Genomic DNA, 25,947 nt, shown 5'->3' on the forward strand with positions numbered 1-25,947 from the left:
CTAGACTGTGATTATACTCGAAGGCAGGATTGCTGACATATTTAGAACTCAGAATCTTTGACACCACAATGCCAATATGTCGATGCAGATAAAATGTTTTTAAATCGGTCTCTTAGAGTAGATTGTTATTTATGAGGCAACATGCAAGGAAAGAAAAATGAAAGTTCACTTACATTTTTGTCGCACACCCGAAGCATGAAGTACCTCCCCTTGAAGTAGATTTTGGTAATTCTAGGCCTGTAACATGATCCAAATTATATGAATAGTCTCTATTCTTAATCTGAAATACATTTTATGGTAAAGTAAAACAAAATTACATAACTTAATAAATTTTATACACTTGTACAATCTTAGACTCAACAAATAACCGATATCCTGTTGCGTGAATTTGTCTAAGTCCACTTCGGGCAGCGCTGGTCCACACTCGGGAAAGGATGTTGATTTTGCACCTAATTTACACCTTGAATATATTTTTGTTATAGTTTTGTTATAACTAGAGCCAGGAAGTTCATGCATTTGCATATATTTTTTCATTGGCTGTAATTAATTGCTGATTAATAAATTATCTACAATAATCATCAACATTTAAGCTTATCAAACAAAATTCTATGGTATATATATTTGCATATTTTGGCTGTTTTTTTATAAATGCATAATATTTCATGATATTTATATTATTGTGGAATATATTTTCGCGTTTAAACTCATTAAAGCTGATTTTATGTTTCATAAAAATGCATAGTTTGGATTTTTTTAAATGAAAGAATCATATTATATTTTTTTGAAAACTGGTATTGAGTGAAATTTAACAATACACATAAGTTTAATCTCATCTAATTTGACCTATAATGTTATTACTACAGCCGGAAAGTTAGGCAAAATGCCTTTTTTTTTTTACCGGATAGATATACGAAAGACTTCAATAGAGAAAAACATGTTTCCGCACAATTTGGGACGATAGGGCCAGTTTCTACTTTGCCTTTTTGACTATTTTAACTTCTGCTGCCTATTTTAAGATTTAATTCCTTATTTTGCCTTTTTCTGCATTTGTTGGATATTTTCAGCTATTATATAGCCTATATACACTTTTAATAGAAAAAAGAACATCTTTTGCGGACCTCTGGAGAAAGAACTAAGGAAGAGACTAGTTAAGTGCTTTGTGTGGAGTGTAGCATTTTATGGGGCAGAAACATGGACATTACAACGAACTGAAGAGAAGCGAATAGAAGCATTTGAAATGTGGATATGGAGAAGGATGGAGCGTGTGAAATGGACAAATAGAATAAGAAACGAAGCTGTGTTGGAAAGAGTGGATGAAGAAAGAATGATGTTGAAACTGATCAGAAAGAGGAAAAGGAATTGGCTGGGTCACTGGTTGAGAAGAAACGCCTACTGAAGGAAGCATTGGAAGGAATGCTGAACGGGGGAAGAGTTCGGGGCAGAAGAAGATATCAAATGATAGACGACATTGAGATATATGGATTATAATGAAGAGACAAAGGGGAAGGCAGAAAATAGGAAAGACTGGAGAATTTTGGGTTTGCAGTGAAAGACCTGCCCTTGGGCAGAAAATTATGAATGAATGTTTATATAACATGTATATATATTATATATATATATATATATATATATATATATATATATATATATATATACATTAAATAATCAGTACAAGGAAAAATTGTACGAATTTCGAATATATTAAAAATATAAATGAAAATTATTTATTTTATAAATGAAGCACCTGTTACAAAAATTAAACAATATTTTGCACAATGGGAATTTCTATCGAGAATTTCACTCCACATAAATATATTTAAATTATTTGTATGCTGCCTACAACAGCCCTAAGCTGTTCAATCGGTCGAAAGGGTTGATGGGACCAGTTACTCACACTTTTGTATTTCACATCCCGAGGCAGTTGGTTCCTCTCATCTGAGAGACTCAGTTTATATACATTCCAAGAAAAGAGTGCAGAGAGGGGAACATAATAAATTCTCTGCCAGTTCGAATCGTATTAAAAGCGGTTAGCAGGACTAGCACATTAGTTTACGCTTTTGTTGCGATATGTGGCCATCCACAACATCGTGTTTTAAGTACGCTCCAGTCACTTCGGTGAAAGCACAGAGATCTTTTTCAATTATCAAAAACATTCTCTCTGATAGGAGGCTATAATAGTTAAAGAAAAAAAAAGACACACATTTTGCTGTGGCAAGTAACCAAGAAAAACAAGGGTAGGTAGCCTACCTACTGAAATGTGGTACATAGTAGAGATGAACAAAACTAATTGCCGCTCTCGCGTGCTGTGTTCGTTAGATTTGTCTTTCAAGTCTCGTCTCGTAACTCTCGTGCGCTTCGAGTCTTGCTCATCATTCTCGAAACAGCATTTGGTCGACGTGGAAAGATTTCGTAACTTTGAATAACATACATAATTGAAATAAATAACATTAGAGATGTTTAATTGATACAATAAGTCAAAAGAAAACAGTATCACAGTTATCAAAATGTTCTGGTTCTACTATCAAAATATTACCTATGGTTATATAAATAAAAAAAAAATATATCAAATAAATTTGAATTTCTAAGAAACATAAAACATAGCGTTAAATAAAGCGTTTTTTTACTTGAGATTGTATACTTGATCTCAAACATACGAAAAAATAATTCCTAGTCTTTTAATAAAGGCCTAGTAATTAAATAAAGTTTGGGGAACGGATTACTACACTGAAAGGTAGAAATGATGTTCCAAATAGGCTGCTTGACTGTTATACATATAATAACAGTTGCCAAAACAGATAAAAGTCAGTCCGGTATAAACAACTGTGACGATTCAAAGCTGCTTGATGTTAGAGAGTTGATCACTTCCGAAGTCCCGATGTTTTGAACGTTTGCTTACAAGCAATCAACGACAGGCAATACTGTCGTGCGGGTTTTCGGCTTTGCGGGCGGTGTTAGTCTTGCATTCTCGCACGTTGTTCATCTCTAGTACACAGGTTTATTAAATAACATACATATTAAATTACTATTTGGTGATTTTACTGTCTATTTTCATAATATTTAATTAAATGCTTATTTTTATTATTTTACTGCCTATTTCCTGAATATTAAGTGCCTATTTGCCTGCCTATTTTAGGCAAAATAAATGCCGGAACTTACGGGCTCTACATTTATTGCCTATTATTATTATTATTATTATTATTATTATTATTATTATTATTATTATTATTATCTATTACTTACTTACTAACTTACTTACTGGCTTTTAAGGAACCCGGAGGTTCATTGCTGCCCTCACATAAGCCCGCCATTGGTCCCTATCCTGAGCAAGATTAATCCAGTCTCTACCATCATATCCTATCTCCCTCAAATCCATTTTAATATTATCTTCCCATCTACGTCTCGGCCTCCCCAAAGGTCTTTTTCCCTCCGGCCTCCCAACTAACACTCTATATGCATTTCTGGATTCGCCCATACGTGCTACATGTCCTGCCCATCTCAAACGTCTGGATTTTATGTTCCTAATTATGTCAGGTGAAGTATACAATGCGTGCAGCTCTGCGTTGTGTAACTTTCTCCATTCTCCTGTAACTTCATCCCTCTTAGCCCCAAATATTTTCCTAAGAACCTTATTCTCAAACACCCTTAATCTCTGTTCCGCTCTCAAAGTGAGAGTCCAAGTTTCACAACCATACAGAACAACCGGTAATATAACTGTTTTATAAATTCTAACTTTCAGACTTTTTGACAGAAGACTAGATGACAAACGCTTCTCAACCGAATAATAACACACATTTGCCATATTTATTCTGCGTTTAATTTCCTCCCGAGTGTCATTTATATTTGTTACTGTTGCTCCAAGATATTTGAATTTTTCCACCTCTTCGAAGGATAAATCTCCAATTTTTATAGTTCCATTTCGTACAATATTCTGGTCACGAGACATAATCATATACTTAGTCTTTTAGGGATTTACTTCCAACCCTATCGCTCTACTTGATTCAAGAAGAATTTCCGCGTTTTCCCTAATTGTTTGTGGATTTTCTCCTAACATATTCACGTCATCCGCATAGACAAGAAGCTGATGTAACTCGTTCAATTCCGAACCCTCTGTGTTATCCTGAACTTTCCTAATGGCATATTCTAGAGCGAAGTTAAAAAAGTAAAGGTGATAGTGCATCTCCCTGCTTTAGCCCGCAGTGAATTGGAAAAGCATAAGATAGAAACTGGCCTATACGGACTCTTCTGTAAGATTCACTAAGACACATTTTAATTAATCGAACTAGTTTCTTGGGAATACCAAATTCAATAAGAATATTATATAAAACTTCTCTCTTAACCGAGTCATACGCTTTTTTGAAATCTATGAATAACTGATGTACTGTACCCTTATACTCCCATTTTTTCTCCAATATCTGTCGAATACAAAAAAATCTGATCAATAGTCGATCTATTACGTCTAAAACCACACTGATGGTCCCCAATAATTTCATCTACATATGGAGTTATTCTTCTCAAAAGGATATTCGAGAAAATTTTGTACGACGTCAACAAAAGTGATATTCCTCGAAAGTTACTACAGTTAGTCTTGTCCCCCTTCTTAAAAATAGGTACGATTATGGACTCCTTCCATTGTTCTGGTACAATTTCCTTTTCCCAAATTGCAAGTACAAGTTTATAAATTTCGCTAGATACTGCCCTTCCACCCTCTTGTATTAATTCTGCTGGAATTTGATCAATACCTGGAGACTTGTACTTTTTCAGATTTTCTATCGAAATTTCGACTTCAGAAAGTATGGGTTCCGGTATAAATGGCTCAGCAGTTTGTATTTCAATTTCGTCCCGATCATTTCTATTTGGCCTATGTATATTTAGTAGTTGCCCAAAATAGTTTTTCCATCTGTTCAGGATTGAGTGAGAGTCTGCAAGCAAGTCACCATTCTCATCTTTGATCACGTTTACCCTTGCCTGATATCCATTTTTAAATTCCCTTATACCTTTATATAAATCTGGAATGTTTTTATTCTTACTATTTGTTTCTACCTCATTCAGTTTTTCCTTCAAGTAATCTCTCTTTTTATTCCTAAATGTACGACTTGCTTCCCGTCTTTCATTGAAATAATGATCTCTATTCTCCACAATTGGATCTTGTAAGAATTTCAATTTTGCCTGTTTCCTTCTATCTACTACAATGGAACAATCTTCATCAAACCATGGTTTCTTTTTCTGAGTTTCATGATAACCTATGCTCTGCTCAGCTGCAATTTTGATATTATCTCGGATATTGTCCCACACGCTATTAACATCTAACTCTTCATCAGCTTCGTCAGCAGTTGCTACAGCAGCAAACCTATTTGAAATTTCAACCTGATAACGTTGCTTAGTTTCCTCGTCCTTTAATTTCAGAATATTGAATCTACTAATATTAGCTTGTTGCTCTACTCGCTTGGCTACTGATAGTCTTTCTCTTAATTCTCCAATTACCAAATAATGGTCAGAATTACAGTCTGCACCCCTGAAAGTTCGAATGTCTACTATACTAGTGTGCCTTCTTTTATCTACCAAGATGTGGTCTATCTGGTTATGTGTCATTCCGTCTGGAGAAGTCCACGTATATTTATGTATATCCTTATGGGGGAATGTTGTACTCTTGACAATTAAATTTTTTGATGTGGCAAAGTTGAGTAACCTAACTCCATTGTCATTACTACGTACGTGCAGGCTCTCTTTTCCAATAGTTGGTCTAAAAATATCTTCCCGTCCTACTTTAGCATTGAAATCCCCCAATAAAACATTCATGTGATATCTGGGTAACTGATCAAAAGTATGTTCCAATTCCTCATAGAAGCTATCCTTTATATGGTCGTCTTTCTTTTCTGTAGGGGCGTGAGCATTTATAACTACGATATCGCACCATCTACCCTTAAGTACTAAATACGATAATCTGTCACTGATAAATTCGACCTTTTTTACTGCTGATTTTATTCTTTATGTACAAAGAATCCTGTTCCTAATTGGTGATTATTGTTTCCTTCCCCATAATACAATAAGTAATCGCCTATTTGTGGTATGCCATTCCCATCTAACCTAACCTCTTGTACTCCCACGAAGTCTATTCTATATCTATATCTATAGTTCTTATCGTAATCCTTATCTTGGTCCTTGTAATGATCGTCGTCGTGATCCTTATTGTGGTCCTTGTGATCCCCATCATGGTTCTTATCGTGATCCTTATCTTAGTACTTGTCATAATCCTTATCGTGATGCTTGTCGTGGTGCTTGTGGTCCATGTTGTGGTCCATATCGTTGTCCTTGTGATTCTTAACGTCTTTGTCCTTGCTGTCTTTATCGTAGTACTTTTCGAGGTCCATACTGTCTTTGTTACGGTCCTACATTCATAACTTCAGAATAATATTGTTTTCCTTCTTTGGAAAGTAACTTTTTTGTCTCATTATACCTTCCACACTTTTATAAGACATAAAAGATAAAATAGCATGCACGTAAAGAGAGACCTCTACCAGAAATAGACTACTGATAACCAGGGCTAGGGTTCTTAGGTAAATAAATATTTTATTTGCATTGTAATAGAAACTCGTAATTGTGTTTTAAATTTCGGACGAAGTCATCTCAGCATATATTTTAAATTTTACTTCACATAAAGACACACATTTTGAGTTTTTTTAAATGTATATACATATTTTCAAATATTCACGTAAAACACACACAATTTAAGTTTTCATCAAATAATTTTCGACAAAAGCCGCATGTCAGATTAATCATAACTCGAATGTTCAGTGCAGTTGCTTAAACGTGACAGCTGACAACTGTTTCTCGGAATTGTCTATCTGGGGACCTGTGGTATTGCAGTCTGCTCTCTCATCACAAGCGATAAAAACTGTCACCATTAAAAAATTGTACTGTAACTAACTAACAAACATTGATGTGTCATTTAGGAGTGCCTTTAAAGTTATCATAACGCTGATTCAGGAAGCAATTATTATAATTTCATAAACATCAGCTACTTCTGCTTTCGTTTCCAATCAGAAACATGTCTCTAGGGAGTGCATATTGTTTCTCAATGACCAGGGCGCTCTTTTTTCCAATACAAGGCAGTGTTCCGCGATAATCGTCAGTCATTTGTGATGAACAACTTGACGATGAATCTCATTGTATACTGTAATTCTTCAGCAGTTGGCGAGACAGCATAATTTATACCGTTGAGTACTGCATATTGTTTATATTCACATAAAATAATTGAAACATAATTAAATATTTTTGCTTTTTTGGTCACACATTTTCCCGATTTTAGCACATAAAATAAATATTTCCCGATTTTTAGCACATAAAAATCCGAGCCCTACTGATAACATTCTGTACTGGTGTGTACTTTGGAGTAGAATTGCGAAAAGAGTGGGAGTTAGATGAAAATAGGCATGCGCGATCAGACGTCTTCCTGTATGGCTACGTTTATATTTGAGTGAGGAACCAACAGGTTGATTGAGAAATTAGAATAGATATGAAACGAGATATGTTGAAAGAAATAGAGCGTAAACAAGTAGACACAAAGTCACTCACAAACATTATTCTACATGCAACTCTTTCTGACTTTGTGAACTCTTAATATATTCCTCTTCTTGCAGAAGCTAGAGCTATTGCACTATTTTCTTAACACCGATCCAGAATCATTGGAGGAGAGAGAAGACTTTCAGAAAGCTCTGGTCAGAAAGTTATCAATGATCATGCTGAAGCTGCAGTGTGTCTAATCAAATGTACAATAACATGATCACATCCAAGGGACATTAACAGTATTTGTTGCAAGGTGTGAAACAACAGTGAGGTGTCCATGATGAAAAAAAAATACACTAAAGAAGGAATACGTATCTAAACAAAAGACATATTTTTGTATTGTAAACAGCGTCAGGTCTAATGTTTTCATGTTACATTTCTAAACTGTCATATATAGGCTACTTCTTTCTTAAAAACCATTAACCTAAGTTAAGTATGAAAATAATTAAATATGCATTAAAAGATATAATAATAATAATAATAATAATAATAATAAAGTAATATAATAATAATAATAATAATAATAATAATAATAATAATAATAATAATAATTTGGAGTTATTAATACTATTTCCATGTTTTGTTTACCCATTCTTTGCATTTACAAAAGTCCTGTATTAAAATACGTGACAAAAATTTGAAAACATACAGTAGTTTTTTTTTATCAAATTTTTAGGTTCAGTGAGCATCAGGTTAAGGGTGGTGACGGGTGAAATTTTGGCCATTTTCAGTAAAAAAAACGCATTTTTCTTTTCTTGTAAAAAATGAATCAGCAATCTCTTATTTATATGTTGAGCAAGTTTCAATGGCCTGCGGCGCTCGAAGGCATACAAATTACGCAATATATATTAAATGGCTGCATCCTTGAACTTCAATTCCATGCAAATTTTGTAAGCCGTTTTCTCACACTTTTTATCCCAGCACATTTCGTCAGGTCCGAAGTGTAAAGACTCTTACAATTCTGATGGTAGGAACATGACATTTTTACTGCATGTTTCATACACTGTGCTTAACAAAATGGTGCATGAGTTTTTATGATTAAATGAATACCTTTTGAAATAAAAATTGAAATATTTATAGTGGCAATGGAACGTTTATATTTTGGGTATGCAGTTGTTATAATCCCCCCTTTGTAGTGATGTTTTTCTAAATAAGCCACATGTCTTGCAAAAAAAATTCAAACATCTCATTGAAAAATCTAACGACACATATCAATTTGAAATATGCGAATTTTTCAAAATAATTTTGTTAATAACTCAGAAACTAATTGACTCACAGAAATTAAACTTCACTACATCATTAACTATCACACCGTGTTTATATGTAAAAAAAATCAAGAATATAGCTTGAAAAATGTAGAAAATAGGAATTTCACCTATCACCCCTCTTAATTTCATCTCAAAAGGGCTAAATTTTGCAAAACGTCTTAAAACTGAGTAGTAACAAAATTAACTACAGCTTCAAAGAAGTTACCTTGCTTGAAAATTTCATGGTTTTTAAATGCCACCCTACTGTATATTTACATAATATGCGAGTCATTCTCGAGTTTTGCAGCAATTCCTGTGCATGGCAAATATCACTACTATGTTTCATATTTACTGTATAAATTAAATTTTAAAATAATCAGTAGAATACAAAGAACAATTGGGACAACATTTAATTGTGCTTCAAAGTATGATATAAGGTGGGTGCTCCTGTTATGGCCACGTTCCTGATATGGCTACCCCCCTATTGTGAGTTAGTTAACCAAAAAATCCGCTAAATTGCAGCAGCATCCAGTGAAAGAGCATCCTGGTATGTCACTTGATCGTTTTCCATCCAGTCAGGTTGAGCAATATGGCGTCAGTTGCCGTTTTTGCGGTTTTCATGTGACCTCCTCTTATTTTTCTCTGGTAAGTCTACTTTGTTTTATGCATGTTTTTCAAAGACTTGTTTCATGAAAACCATAGTACTCCATTCAGTTTTTAATGTTCTGTTGATTGGTGTTGTCGTTGATGACGTATCTTTTACGAGTTGTTCATAATCAAACGATTTTCGTGAAAGCTTACCTGCTCCTGATATGGCCATATCAAATGCACCATGGCCATATCAAGTTCATTTCACTTTTATTTTTTCACCTGACAAATTTACATGCCTTATAGCTGGGATTAATGCAAACATTTTGTATTTTAAGAAAAAAACTTAATTTTTGATGAAAAAACCTGTTTTGACTACACTTTTGAATTATAAAAAAGATTATTAAGTGTCATGTTTATTCATTTTATACCAAAATTATTTAATTTTAGTTCAACTGCGCTATCAATCTGAAAAAAAATCACGAACAAGGATGGCCATATCATGTGCACATGTTCCTGATATGGCCACTAGGTAGACTTTTGGAATTTGGGACTTTTTGGACAATTAAAGCTATTTTTATGGGGAAAGGAAATTGTTTTAAGAAAGTCCATTAGACTGAGAACGAGTAAGAAAAAAGTGGTTTACATTTTTTTCAAAATGGCGGCTAGAAAAATTCTCAAACCTTAGCATGGCCATATCAGGGACACCTACCTTATTTAAATGATTTCCATAAGCTAGTTGAAGTACTTGTAAATATAAATTGTCCACAACCACAAAACTGAAATAATATCGCTTTATGACTTCACAGATGGTGGGAAGATTCAGATGCTCTTGTTTGAAAACTAACTCCTACTAAATTAATACCAAACCTAGGCACTTTACATGCTCACTCTATGAAACTTAAATTTAGAAAGTAATTTTCAAATGAGTTATAGAATATTGATATCCTTGGTGTTATCTAATATGTCTGTGGTAATATTTTTATATTTGGAATTTGTTTCTGGACTCTACTGTTGAGTGTGCTGTTATCAGAGCATATTCATCCCATACATATAGGTGGAAAGAAGAAGAATTGCTTTACAGTACAGTGTGCAATTGTGCTTCAAGTGTAACATACCGTCGTTGTTCTTGCAATAACTTCTATGTGACATATTTATCGATTTTCAGATTTTTGCTCTGTTAAATAATTTAAATACTGAAACAGCAAATAATAAAATCTCCTATAAGTAATTTTATTTCTTTGTTTCGAAAATGTAAGAATTCACAATCTCCTATGTACGGCTGCCATAGCATGAATAAATGTGTTTTTTTCTTCCTACTGAAAAATTTTATATTTTGAACATAGGAGTTACTGCAGGAACTACGACGATATACACGTATAAAGGTAGGTTAGGTTAATTGTATGTCCTTTGAGTTACTTAATATTTTGACAGTAATAATAATACTGAAATGTCAATTACTTTTTTAGCAAATGTACGACTTGTTCCTTTGTTTATATAACTTAACTTCAACTTGATAAGGTATTTTTAAAATTATAAAAAATCAGGTGTGTGCAATAAATCTGTTCACTTAAGCTGAAGTGTTTCAAGTACTCTGGAGATTTATAATTTTCTATTTCTGATCCTCTCTATTGCTGAGAACTCAGAGAATGACCCACGTACAAGATAGACAAACAGATAGAAACAGAAAGACAGACACAGACAGACAGACAGACAGACAGACAGACAGACAGACAGACAGGCAGACAGTCTACATTGTAAAATTAACTACAGCTGTAGATGTGGTAAATAGTACAAACTAGTCAAGGAATCATCAAGAAATAAAAAGGAATGCCTTTAATTAGGATGACCAGACGTCTTCTTTTATCCGGACATGTCCTCCTTTTTAGGCTTGTGTCCGGGGTCCGGGCGGATTTTTTAAAAATCAAGAAATGTCCTCCTTTTCGTAAATTGTATGCTTGATATTTTGAAACTATCTGATTTGACACCTTTTTCAAGTAATTTGCCTGTAGGTGGCAGCAGCATCGACGGAATATACTCTTTGCCAAAGTTCATAACTCTGTTTGCTCCTTCTTTTGATAATAATTATAGTTCCCTTGGCTTTCATATGTAGCTAACTGTAAAATCATTTTATATTATTAAGTTTTATCATAAGTATACTATAAGAAAATAGATAATTACATAATTTTAAATACAATATAAGCCTTTGCCTAAAGATAAATAGATATTTTCTGTCCTCTTTAATAATATAATTATAGTTCCCTCCACTTTCATATGTAGCTAACTATAAAATCATTATTATTAAGTTTCATCATAATTATTTTGTAATAAAATAGATATTGACATACTTTTAAGTATGATATAAGCCTAAATCTGAACTGTATATTGACGTAATTTAAAGTATGATATAGGCCTAAGCCTAAATCAAAGTAGGCTACATATTTTCTGTCCTCTTTTTTCGAACAATGTCCTCCTTTTTGAAGCTTTGTGTCTTCTTTTCTATCGATGTGAATCTGGTCACCCTACCTTTAATTATTATCAGAGAACATGTGTCACTTCACGCATGTTTTAAATACCGTACTAATTTCCCCTTATCAACAAACTGCAACAGAGCATGCTTAGAAATCCCTTGTTCTAAAATTCGTACCAGAATATTACAATGCATTCATAATGGAACAATTTTGCCGACTGGTCTCAGGTGTGATATATATAAGTATAAAGAGAGAGAGATAGCACTAGAAACGTTTCCAGAATATTATTAATGGATGCAACAACACAACCTGGGAGGGGAATGAACATTTCTGTGCACGAGTGAGAGAAAGCCCACGCGGTGTGAGAGGAAGGAGGAGGTCCTCGTGGTTTGGATTACGAAGAACAGCTTGGCAATATTTCACAAATATCCTCGTTACGTCTTCTCGGCTTACCAGTAATAATTCCCCACTTTGTTTTTGTTCCTTAAGACGATGATTCCACTCGGAGTCAGTCCAAGGAAATACTCTACATTGTCTTCACCCTGCAACAAAACAAATAAACGAACATTAAATCTGCATATAGGGGTAAAAGACCCCATTATTTTCTTCAAATACAGACTGCCCACTAAGCTGTACGTTATAAGACAGTAATTCAACTGTCGGGCATAATAAGGAGCGCAGCTGCAAAGGCTTCCACGTAAGAAATCTCCAGTGTAATGCATAATTCTTTCCGCAGAAACAAAGACATGGGCTGAAATAAAATGTTCAGACACTGCATCGATAACAAGGCTGTAATGATTCTGTTGGCAAAGTAACAGGTCGCGATAGATTCTCCACAAAATAGGAGAATTTTCTTCTTGTCACAACATCCGTAGTAATACAAAATGCCATGGCTTTGTAAACAATTAAAGGGGGTACTGAACTAAAAATCACATTCTGAACAACATGCATTTAATTACACACACAATGGCTCACACTAGACCTTCCTACGATTATATTTTTCAGATCACACCCCTAAACGTGAATACTAGCGATGTGTGTGACGGCAGACTGCATATATATAGACCTATATTTGTTCGGTGTCCCTTTAAGCTGCAGTATTTTATGTCTAAAAATATTGTTTGTATTGTATTTATTCACATTCTACGGTATTCGTACATCGCTTCACACGCCGTACATGGGACATGTTATATATACAGTAGCGTGCAAATTAATCCGAACACGACATATTTTTACATTTTCTGTCATTGTTGGCCTCACAGCTGCTCATACCGCTTTAATTGACATCTGTAGTACGTGTAATTCCATTGTTGAAGGTCTGTCATTATTTTTTTATAATATGTGACATTTTGCCTGTCGTTTTGTACTTATAAGCATTTCAGTTGTGTTGAACACTTAGGGAGGACGCCTTCTTTAGTTTCTTTTGTCTGTGGATTTATATTACCAAAACTTAAATGGTAATCTATAACTGCTCATCCTGTTCAGATGCTCTCTCCTGTTGCCTCTGTAATTTTAAATTTTTCCGTTTGTTTCACAATTAAAAGATTTTCGCTAATATTGCAATCCTGTGTAGATTCTGTCGTCTTCACAAATGGATACAACTCCACGAAAACGGTCTAAAATTATAACATTAGCAGAGCATTCTTCTATGACACAGAGGCAAATTGCTGCAGAATGTCACATCGGTTTGGCTACTGTTAATTCGATCATAAAACGATAGGCCTACAGGGAGACTGGATCCATCACACTCCAGAAAAAAGGAAACTGTGGCCGGAAAAGGAAGACTTCGCCTGCAGATGATCGTTTAATTGTCAGGAAAAGTAAATTAAATCCTACACTAACTGCTGTCGACTTAACCCGCGAGTTAATGGCTACCACTGGGGCGAATATTCACGTCACAACAGTGGGGCGTAGGCTTTTGGAAGCTGGACGAAGGGCTCGTAAGCCTATTAAGAAGCAACTGCTAACCCCTGTTATGTGCAAAAAACGCTTAATGTGGGCAAAATTACATCAACACTGGACAGTGAATGACTGGAAGAATGTACTTTTTTCCGATGAGTCTCATTTCGAGGTCCACGGCCACCGTGTTTCTTACGTACGGAAAGGATCCGAAAAAGTAACAGCAGCTCATCTCCAACAAGCACCCAAATACCCCCCTAAAGTAATGTTTTGGGGTTGTTTTACACACGAAGGGCCTGGAGCATTAATACCTATCAAGGGAATGATGAATTCTGACAAATATATTCACTTATTGGAAACCAGAATCGTACCCCAGCTGCAAAAATCATTTCCGGATGGCAGAGGTGTGTTCCAACAAGACCTGGCACCACGCCGTACGTCTCGAAAAACTACAGAAGAATATTCAGGTACTCCCCTGGCCAGGCAACTCACCCGACATCAACCCCATTGAGAATTTGTGGTCAATTTGCAAAAGAAGAATGCAAAAAATGGATTGTTCTACAAAGGAGAAGATGATTTCTTCCCTCATAGGTGTATGGTTTCGCGATGAAGAAATGAACGAAATTAGTGGAATCCATGCCAAATCGTCTCAGAGCTGTTATTAGGAACAAGGGAGGCCACATAGATTACTGAGGTATGTCTTAGATCCTTTTTTTTTATCCCGTTTGAGTGTTTTTGCATAAGTAATTACGTTGTTCGGATTAATTTGCACGCTACTGTATATATATATATATATATATATATATATATATATATATATATATCTTATGACGAGTTGCCAAACTAACTTACTATTATGACAAGTGTTGTATTGCATGTTTCCACGTATTCACAATTTTTTTATGTTCTAGTGATATTTAACTTATTTTATATTTTTGTTTTCATATTTTCCGATAATGGTATATCTCTAATGTGATAACTTGAGCTATATATAAACATAATTTTCCTTACTGTGTATACTTAAAAATATTGTATTCATTGTATGCTTTGTACTGCACTATTGTATTACTACTATTAGTATTATTATTACTATTAGGCCTGTTATTATTATTTTATTTATTATTATTAATATTATCATCATTATTATCATTACTGTTCTTATTTATTATTATTATTATTATTATTATTATTATTATTATTATTATTATTATTATTATCATCAATAATTTTCTTATTTTTTTATACTTTGTAGGCCTCATTTATTTTTGACCTGCTGTTCACATTTTATTATGCTTTTTTCTTTCTTTCTGTATGTTATATATTATGTCTGATTTCTTCTTACTTGTTGTTTACATTTTATTATTATTATCTTATTCAGTTTTGTGTGTACTTTGTAAATTTGTAGTGTTTCTATAACGCAGTTTTTACTCCTGGTTGAGTGTTAGAGAAGGCCGTATGGCCTTAACTCTGCCAGGTTAAATAAATCATTATTATTATTATTATTATATATATATATATATATATATATATATATATATATAACAACACAACATTTTATTATCAATACTTAATACAACACAGAAATATTCATGAAGCGTTGTTGAATGTCGTGAAATCACCTACAGAATAGAAGGCGTGAGAAATTAGGTACTTCTTTAATTTGACCCTAAATAATCTTAAGTTTTGAGTTTAATTTTTTATAACCATAGGGAGGCTATTAAATTTTTTTCGGAATATGTATTACATATCTTTCGCGCGTTAAATATTACAATAACTGGTTAACTACTTTCAGCCTGATATTGGCCATCTTCAGAACTGGTTGGTGCTGGTCTTGGCGCCTTTTGTTTGTGTTTTCTATGGGGGTGTGTTTGTGTAATGTAATGTGGAGTCAAAGAGTGTGTGTTTTCTGAAATTGAGTTCTTCCTTGAATAAAGCCAGCAACTGGAGTTCTTTCCAACAACTACTGCAGAAAAGCTACAGTGATTTTGGAACAGTAACAATGAAATATAGACTGTCCCACAATTCTGCCGAAAAAAATATGGAGAGATCGAGGAGGGAATTCAGACAAACATTTTGAGATAGGAACTTATGTTCTACGGGTTCAAAATTCCACCCAATAGCATACAACGTGATGAGGGTTAACAAGCCACTGACTATCGTTCAGTGTTATCAGTGGCGTGTATACTCGGTCACAATATGATAACACGCTAGAAATACCACTCCACACATAATCTCTTTATTCTTCATCTTTCACTGTTGCTACTTCTCGTCACTGGAATTCTCTGCCGCCTGAAGTCAAGGGCTGCCGAACTTTAATTTCCTTTAAATGTAAATTAGAAAAATATCTTATGATGAGTTGCCAGATCTAACGCGTTGCGTCGACCTGGTTGGCAAGTTGGTATAGCGCTGGCCTTCTATGCCCAAGGTTGCGGGTTCGATCCCGGGCCAGGTCGCGGGTTCGATCCCGGGCCAGGTCGATGACATTTAAGTGTGCTTAAATGCGACAGGCTCATGTCAGTAGATTTACTGGCATGTAAAAGAACTCCTGCGGGACAAAATTCCGGCACATCCGGCGACGCTGATATAACCTCTGCAGTTGCGAGCGTCGTTAAATAAAACATAACATTTTTAACATCTAACGCGTTGCAAATATTTAATGGAATGTGTTCCACTGTATTTATATGTTTATTTATTTTATTTCTTATTTTTATGATCTAAATCGTGTTTATTTATCACTTAACGCCAATATGTATCCCACTGTGTTGTTTTTTTATTATTAATCTATTTTTTGTGTACATTTTATTCAATTGTCGGTTTCTGGTTTAATTATGTAAATCCTACTTATTTGTAATCTAATACTAATATGTATACTAATGTGTTTATTTTTATTTTTACTGTGTACATTTTTTTTATTGAATTATCGGCTTCTGTTTTTATGTCATTCGTATTTGATTCTAACAACATTAATATGTATTCCACTATGTTTATTTTTATTTTATGAGGTAAATTTTTATGTAACTACCTAAATTGTATCAGTATGTAATTACATAATTCTAATCCAGTTTTATGTTCAACTATGTAAGCAAGTTTTAATCCTGGTTGAGTGTAAGAGAAGGCCTTACGGCCTTAACTCTGCCAGGTTAAATAAAGCCATTATTAACTTATTATTATTATTATTATTATTATTATTATTATTATTATTATACTCCCACAGAAAGGACATGTTTCAAATATTGTTCAATGAGTATTACTATATTTTCCCTATTATCCGAGGAGGAATGAATTTTGTGAAGAGAAATCATACATATATACTTACGTATTCCTGTAATAATAACTTATCAGTAAAAACATGTTATGTCAAAAATTCATTACAGCTCAGTAATTAGGTCGCGTAGACCATGAGTTTCTCATCTCAAAATGTTTGTCTGAGTCCTCTCCACATCCCCTCCAATTGTAAAACTCCCTGTATAACAAGAGAAATAGAATTAGCAACTCCCACAAATTCTGCTCAAATACTTTTTGCTCACTTAAGTCTTCCGTGCGTAAATTCGACGTTTGAACAATGCACTAAATGATGCGAGCAAGTAAAACATTACATTTAATTAAAACAACGTACTTCACTAATAAATTGTCGTGTTTAATTTAGAAATATGAGGCATAATTTATTAAACTAGTGTCGGAATAAAGTTTCATAGTGTTTTTATGGCAAAGAAGGTAAAGTTACACGTATATTCCATCAGTAGCGACTTTAAAGGTAACGGCGAAATAAAATTTGTAGTCAAGACGTTTGTACAATAAAACGTAATGTGAACCTCCGAAATCCAGGACATATTTTATCCTGATCCATCAGATTCAGAGCGGTTAAGGGTGGAGTTACGAGTATTGTGTAATGTGTTTTATTGCTTGAGTCAAAAGCTGAGGTCAAAGAACATCTTCCCGACATTTCGAGTCTTCCTTCACACGTTACAAACTGTTTATTCTTTTATGTCCGCTCATGTGGGCGTCGAAAAATGAAAACAAGAACTATCTCCAGTTAGCGGGCGAGCTTTCCTAAACCAGTGGCTCGAATTCGATTCTTGGCCTCGAAAGTGAACATTTATCGACGGGACTGAATTTTTGTTTATGTCCTGCAATATTGTTGGATTGCTTCGAAGCAAGCTTGTGTTGTGTTCACCTTATGAAGGCCCGCTATGTGTTCCCAGTGTTTGAAATTTTGGTAAAAGGAATGAATAAGAGACGAAAATCCTATAGGAACCTACAGACAAGAAGAAAGAGAAAGACAAAATGTACACTGTGGGTTACTTTCGCCTTAAATATGAGGTGAACCGTAAGTAATGTCATTAATTTCAGGGGGTTAATCTTTGAGATATATCAAACAGAAAAGTTTAATATAATTTTATTCGTTTTTACTTCCTTTTCTAAATTAAATTGTGCACTAATATGCCTGGGTTAAATCCCAAATCTCTCCACATTGCATATGAAGAGAAGGCAAATGTCACTGTTGATAGTGATTCGTCATGGATGGGGACGTTAAGCCTGGAGGCCCCCTTGGTGCTATTCGACAGGAATAGGGCACGTGCCGGCACCGAGTTTCCCCTTCTCCCTTCCTCACCATCATCATCCTCATCCACTCCCTACACTACACTTACACGAACACGAACACTTAACATACACTCACCCTAGTACACGACATAACTCTTCACAGATAAACATAACGCATAACGTGGCCCGCCGAAGTAGTGTGCAATTTGAAAATGGGTCACAATCCTGCCATCTATCCGCAGTATGCGGAACTCGAATTACGGAAATTGAAGTGGGTAGACATTATACACACACGCACACGCACGCACGCACGCGCACACGCACACACACACTTCCTTTTCTAATTAAAAATTGTTTTATATGAAACATTTCATAACGTGTTTTAGGAAAGCCAATGATTTAATTCCCAATATGCTCAGTCAATTTAAGAGATCAGTGTATTATATTAAATTATTTAAAGAATTTTAGTCCTGTCCTCTCAATCTGCAGAAATTTGTTTCGAACAAATGTAACTTTTCGTTCTGCAAAGAATTTTGCAATGTTACATTTGTTCCGATAAAATTTCTGCAGATTTAAAGGATAAAACTAAAATCATTTCAATCATTTTATCATAATAAAGTTCTCTCTTAAATTTACTGAACATATTGGGGATTAAATCAATGGTTTCACAAAACACTCTATGAAATGTTTCATATAAAATAATTTTTATCTCGAAAAGGAAGAAAAAAAACGATCAAAATATGTTAAACTTTTTCGTTTGAAATACCTAAAAAAATAACTTACGGCTCACGCTGTATACATAACTTATCAATTTCGTTAAATATGAATAAATATTCCTCTATGTAGAAACGGTAATGGACAATCCTTCAACGAGTTAACATCGTACTCATTGTTAATCGCATTATTTGTCCATATTTTCATTATCATCCTTATCCCAGGTGCACAGCATTGCAAACAAATTTCTATGGCGAACGATGAACGAGATATGGAAAAAATTATGATGGTGACGGGTTCGCCTATACGGATGTTCTGCGAGATTTAATGCCGAGTGGCTGTGTAAATCAAGCCACTTACTGTTGCATCCCTGTCCATATGATTAAGAAGAGTCTATAAATGTTCACGTATTAATTATCCCATTCATAACTTATCTACTCAGTATCTACACATGATTAATCCTAGTCTAAAGCTATAACGAAGCTGACTCAAAGTATAGAACCATGTGAATAGTAAGTTATAGCATTAATAATAACGTATTTGGTATAAATTATTACATTCAATGCAACAATAATTATTCGGATATTATTACGAAATAATCATTAGGAAGTTATAATTCAGCAAGTTCTTTCCAAAGCAGCAGGCGTTCACCATTACGTTCTCCCCGCGAAGAGTGGAAAAGCAGTTCAGTACTAGGATACACCTATGCAACAAAAAGGGATTCCTTTCCCAGGAACGAAACGATTATGCAAAGAAATATGGAGAAATAAAATATATTACATGCAAAATAAAATGGGGGACTCAGTAAGACGTCATACTTTACACCGAATGCTCTTCTTCCTGTGGACACTACACTGCAGGAGGGCAATTCTCCCCAATTTCCCAAGGGAACAAAGGACGCCAGTTGGACGTGTCATCACATGTCAAGATGCATTCCGATGTATAATTCAGTTCGCAGGAACCGTCAGAATGCATATTTTAATATCAGAGCCTTAAAACTCTGCAGGTAGAATGGAGTCTCCGAAGAAGATACGTAGCATATTCATGGAACATTATAACCGTGGAGCATCAATAATCGATATGTACTCGTAAGCTTCGAACTGGCCTCGAAATATGCACAGAAGTATAACACCTGCAATGCGTTTCATGGGATTTGGCGCTGGGAGGGCGAAGAAAGGGAAGAACATGAATAAATAAAGATTATGGCTCTCTCGAAGAAACGGCGGAAGAAGCTTACGGAATAACGGGAAAGGAAGATATTTGGACTGACGCGTGTTCAGGGATACAAAAGTATACCTTAAGCACAATACCAAACACAATACGTGTGAGCATTAAGTGGAAAAAGGCTCATGTTATCTGAGCCATATATAATGAGTGTACAGTCCACACTCAAATTCTGTACACAAACACGTACCGGTATTTCGCAACGAAGATGGAAAATCAGTGCGGCGTTACTTAAATTTATTTATTTATTTATTTATTTATTTATTTATTTATTTATTCTGGTAGAGTTAAGGACATGAGGCCTTCTCTTCTACACTACCAGAAGTAAAATATATAATAAAACAATGACAAAAATAGGAAAGTCATACTTAAATATAAAAATAATTTCCATGCACATTAACAAGCTTACATAGGCTATAATGAAATATTAGCTAAACATGATACATAATTAAGTTATTTATAATTCATATCCTAATGCTACTTTATGATGGGCCTAAATTACAATTTATATACACACAGAATAACCTATAAAAATCAGCTAACACTCACAATTCAATTTCATCTAAAGCATGTAATTCTTAATTTAAATTGATTAACCGTTCGGTAATCCCTGACATGACGAGGTGTGTAAAAAAAAGTAAAGTCTAGTTTGGTTCAACTTTAACTATAATAACTAGGGTACGGATTTTCAGGTCGTCAAAATGTAATTTTAGGTGCCTAAAACAGGGTTAAAAATGTAGGAAATAGTCTCTAAGGAATTGAAAATAGGCTCTAAGAAAAAATAACGTTTTCTTTAAAAACATGTTCCAAATCATCAGGAATTCACGTCTAGAATTTAATAATTTTAAATGCTTATACACCGTTACCACCACTACTACTAAAAGTACAAGAACAACAAATATCTAACTAGTTATACATAAACTAAACAATTAAATGTGAAAAATAAGTTTTAGGCATAAATTCAGTACACAAACAAGCCAAGTATAATCAATTTTTACCAAGACTTGTCCGTTAATGTCCATAATTAGCTTCACAATAAATTACTAATAGGCTACTTTTTCTAAATTTTCAACTGAAAAGCAATGCCGTCTGTCATTCAACACAATTTGTATGCTGAAAATGAACGCTCCACATCCACTGAAGTAACAGGAGTGTATTTCAATTTTGACACTAGTTGGACAGGAATGGTACACTATAAATTCATGTTCTTCCCTGCTAGGATATCTGAAGCAGTACACAGGTCCACAGGTCCTTCAGTCCTACATTTCTCTGCAGAACTTGTTCCAGATTATTCCGTTTTTCCAACAGAACCAGCAACACATTTCGAATTTAGAATACAAATTTTCGGAATAAGAATGGATGTTTTGGCTTATTAGAGATAAAACATACTTAATAGGTCAAAATAGGCTTTGTCGACAAAATAGGCATTTTTAAGTGCTATTAAAATACCAATTTTAGACATAGTTTTATGTGACACATGTACTTGCAAGTTTTTATGAACTTATCTTTTAAGGATTAAAATAGTTTTTTACCTAAATCCGAAGTCTATTAATAACTTTTAACATATTAATTACATCATTGTTTGGCGAATGGCTGCAGCACCAACTTCTCATACTAGAAATTTGCTATCATGCTATCAAAATATACTATCGGCATTCATATAATGTTTTTAAAGCAACGCTACTTAGTTATACGTCTCATCTTCTTCACATTTTGTCTACGTACATGTAATATTTAATTTGCCATAATTAACAGCGACAGAAATACAACTAGGCAACGCTGATTAAGCCGAATGGCTCGTGTTATTGTGGGCTGCTAAAATCCGCGATCTCCACGAACTAAGTTGTATAAAAAGGGGTATAGTCAGCTGTGGTTGAAGACAATGCTGGAGAAAATTTATATTGTAACTCAGTTTCCTCTATTATCATTCATATTTTCATAATTCATAACATCCTCATTGTTGTGGACTTCAGAAATATTGGTTTGTACACAAATATAAAAATTTGCTCGAGAGAAAATAATTCCTAATATTATGTGTAATCTTGAAGGACTTGAAGTATTTCTTCCTTTCAATAATTATCGCTATTTGTCAGTGCATAACGTTTTGTATTAGCAATAACTGTACGTTTTAACGTAAATATGAGAAATGCCTGTTATTATTCTGTTGAGAAGCTTTTATCATCCAGTCTGCTGTCAAAAAATCTGAAAGTTAGAATTTATAAAACAGTTATATTACCGGCTGTTCTTTATGGTTGTGAAACTTGGACTCTCACTTTGAGAGAGGAACATAAGTTAAGGGTGTTTGAGAATAAGGTGCTTAGGAAAATATTTGGGGCTAAGAGGGATGAAGTTACAGGAGAATGGAGAAAGTTAAACAACACAGAACTGCACCCATTGTATTCTTCACGTGACATAATTAGGAACATTAAATCCAGACGTTTGAGATGGGCAGGGCATGTAGCACGTATGGGCGAATTCAGAAATGCATATAGAGTGTTAGTTGAAGGCCGGAGGGACAAAGACTTTTGGGGAGGCCGAGACGTAGATGGGAAGATAATATTAAAATGGATTTGAGGGAAGTGTGATATGATGATAGCGACTGGATTGATCTTGCTGAGGATAGGCACCTATGGCTGGCTTATGTGAGGGCGGCAATGAACCTCCGGGCTCGTTAAAAGCCAGTAAGTAAGTAACGCAAGGGTCAATACCAAAGGATCTTTGGAGAGATGTTGTCTTTTATGTGGGACTCTTGAACCCAACCGAATGCAATTAACGTGGTTAAAATATAGTTTTCTAAAAATCATCTTTTCGGTAGCAGATCCTTGGGAAAACGTTCCACTGGTGATATCAATATGCTAGCTACCATGCTATTATCTGAGAAGGAAAAGCAAAAAAAGGGTAGGAAGATAATTCGTGTGTAATATGAAGAGTAGGCACCAGTCATTTGGTTCTGAATATGGTCCACTCAAAAGTCTCGGCTCATCTCGATGGCAATAAAAACTGTTGCCATGATTTTACCTCTCTGGAGTGAAACATATATTTTACTGGCTACAGCAATGATTATTAATATAAATATTCATAAATGTAACCTGATATTTCTGTTTTGAGCATTGTTATACTTTCTACGCAGTACGTGACTAAAAATGTTAAATGTATAGAGAAGACAGGAAGGAAATTGTGAATTTCAGGCATAGCTTTTAAGCCTCTAAGGCCATAATTAGCCTATCTTCTTCTCTGCTTTCATTTCCTCCGGTCCAGCCAATCGCTCGAGGCAGATTTCGGTTGTGGCGTTTCGGTTTTAAATGATTATGTAATGCAGACTTGGCAACGTAATTGGATAGGATTTCTTTAATTAATCGCATATCATGGTAACACTTATGACGGAAATAATCTTTTATTCATAGAAAAAGTAATGTAAAAGAAAATTATTTCCGGAGTCATAGCTATGTTCAATGAATTCCTGAAATCACTAAGATGGTATGGACATGTACAAATGATGGAAGGAGATCGTTTGTCAAAGAAATGTCAGAATGGACACCTACACAAAGAGGAGCAAGGAGAAGATCATGAAGAATGATGGTATAATATAAGCGATGAGAGACAAATATTCATGAGGGAGATTGCCAGGATCGTCAATATTGCAAACTGGGGTGCGAGAAACGATCTTCTTGTACAAGTTATATACCTCCCTTAAATACACGTCTTTATTTATTTTTCATGAAGTCTAAACATGTTCTCTGCCATTTTTGTAAGAAAACTAAAACAAACTTACTAAGTTAGAATATTCTCAAGAAAGATACGCTATAACATGATTTCTGGGCAACTTGTTCAACAAATGTAGAAGAAATGAATATAAACAATTTCTTAGATTAAAATATGATATATATATATATATATATATATATATATATATATTTATTTTAAGTATATGAGGTTTATTGATAATTATTAGCAATATTATAATCATTAGCGTAATCAATAATGCTTTGCAAGCCAATATGAACTTTGTATAAGTTATAGGGTACGCTTGAATTCTGTCACTTGTTGCCAGAGTAATTCAGAGCAATTCAAGAGCAAAAACGAAATCGAAAAGTACAATATTATTTTTCATGTAAGTAGTAGTAGTAGTGGTAGTAGTACTAGTAGTAGTAGTAGTAGTAGTAGTAGTAGTAATAGTGGCAGTAGTAGTGGTAGTAATAGTTGTGGTAGTAGTAGTAGTGGTGGTGGTGGTAGTGATGGTGGTGGTGGTGATAGTAGAGGTAGTAATAGTGGTGGTGGTAATGGTAGTAGTGGCAGCAGTAGTGTGGTGGTGGCGGTGGTGGTGGTGATAATAGTAGTAGTAGTAATAGTAGTGGTAGCTTTAGAATTTATAACAAATTACTGAAGAAATACCCACATTATTTACCTTCAACAGTTTGAAATTCAAGAATGTATGTAAACAATTTGTTATGAGTAATTACTAATTTTTATATGTTATTTTATTGTAATTTATTGATGTAAATTTATTAAGTATCGAATCCTCCCCTGAGCACCAGAACAATCTCTTTCAGGGCAGTGCTAGAATTTTGTTAATTTACAATTTATTTGCATTGTATTTCTTCTGGCAATGAAGAATATTATTATTATTATTATTATTATTATTATTATTATTATTATTATTATTATTATTATAGGCCTATGTACAGAAATTTGATCCGAACAAATGTAATGTTTTAAAATTCCTTTTCAGAACGAAAGGTTACATGTGTTCAGATCAAATTTCTGCACATTTAATGGACAAATCTTTTATTATCATAATATAATGCTCCTTAAATTGACTGACATTTTGAAAATTAAATCAATGGTTTTTCCAAAACACGCTATAAAATGTTTCATATAAAGCAATTTTTATCTCTAAAAGGAAGCAAAAACTAGCAAAACTGTATCAAACTTTTTTGTTTGAAATATCTCAAATAATAACCGTCTGAAATTAATGACATTACTTACGCTTCATGATGTATACTTGGAATCCCACGACATCATCGGATCTCCAATTGAAACAAGACGGGTCAAGAAAATGGCGATAGAAAAGCATAACAACAATCTAATATTATTACGCTGTACCGAAGTACCTATGATATTTCCGTGCAGAAATTCTTCGTCATCATATGATGAAGGATGAGTGGAACGGAGAAAAATTCTCTCCGTCACCGGGATTTGAACCCGGGTTTTCAGCTCTACGTGCTGACGCTCTATCCACTAAGCCACACCAGATTCCCATCCCGATGTCGGGTCCAATCCTCTCAGTTTAAAAGTTCCACCTTTTGGGTTCCCTCTAGTGGCCTACCCTCATGCACTGCGCCGTCATAGATGTATGACAGTGGCACAATGTCCACACATGTGCAGAGGTGAAAATATCATATGTACTTCGGTACATCGTAATAATATATGATATGCGAAAAATAATCACTTAGTGATTTAAGACTGCGCTTACTCCATCAGATCCAGGCCACTTAGTCACTCATAACGAGTGCATATCTCGTGGACATTGTGTCACTGTCATACATCTATGACGCAGTGCATGAGGGTAGGCCACTAGAGGGAACCCAAGAGGTGGAATTTAAACTGAGAGGATTCGACCCGACATCGGGATGGGAATCCGGTGTGGCTTAGTGGATAGAGCGTCAGCACGTAGAGCTGAAAACCCGGGTTCAAATCCC

The 25,947-nt window shown here is 34.5% G+C and overlaps 1 protein-coding gene across 5 annotated transcripts in view; it reads right to left on the minus strand.

The window, feature by feature from the left end:
* LOC138700074 (band 4.1-like protein 4) overlaps positions 1-25,947 on the minus strand; it is a 1,160,862-nt gene that overhangs the window by 97,560 nt on the left and 1,037,355 nt on the right. For all 5 annotated transcript variants that reach the window (XM_069826390.1, XM_069826389.1, XM_069826387.1 and 2 more), the window contains exons 9-10: positions 12,323-12,411; positions 174-237 (exon numbers count right to left, since the gene is read on the minus strand). In XM_069826390.1, coding sequence (XP_069682491.1) covers positions 174-237; positions 12,323-12,411 — 153 coding nt within the window. The remainder of the gene's footprint in view (positions 1-173; positions 238-12,322; positions 12,412-25,947) is intronic.

This window comes from Periplaneta americana, chromosome 5 (genome assembly GCF_040183065.1).
Source record: "Periplaneta americana isolate PAMFEO1 chromosome 5, P.americana_PAMFEO1_priV1, whole genome shotgun sequence".
NCBI lineage: Eukaryota > Metazoa > Arthropoda > Insecta > Blattodea > Blattidae > Periplaneta > Periplaneta americana.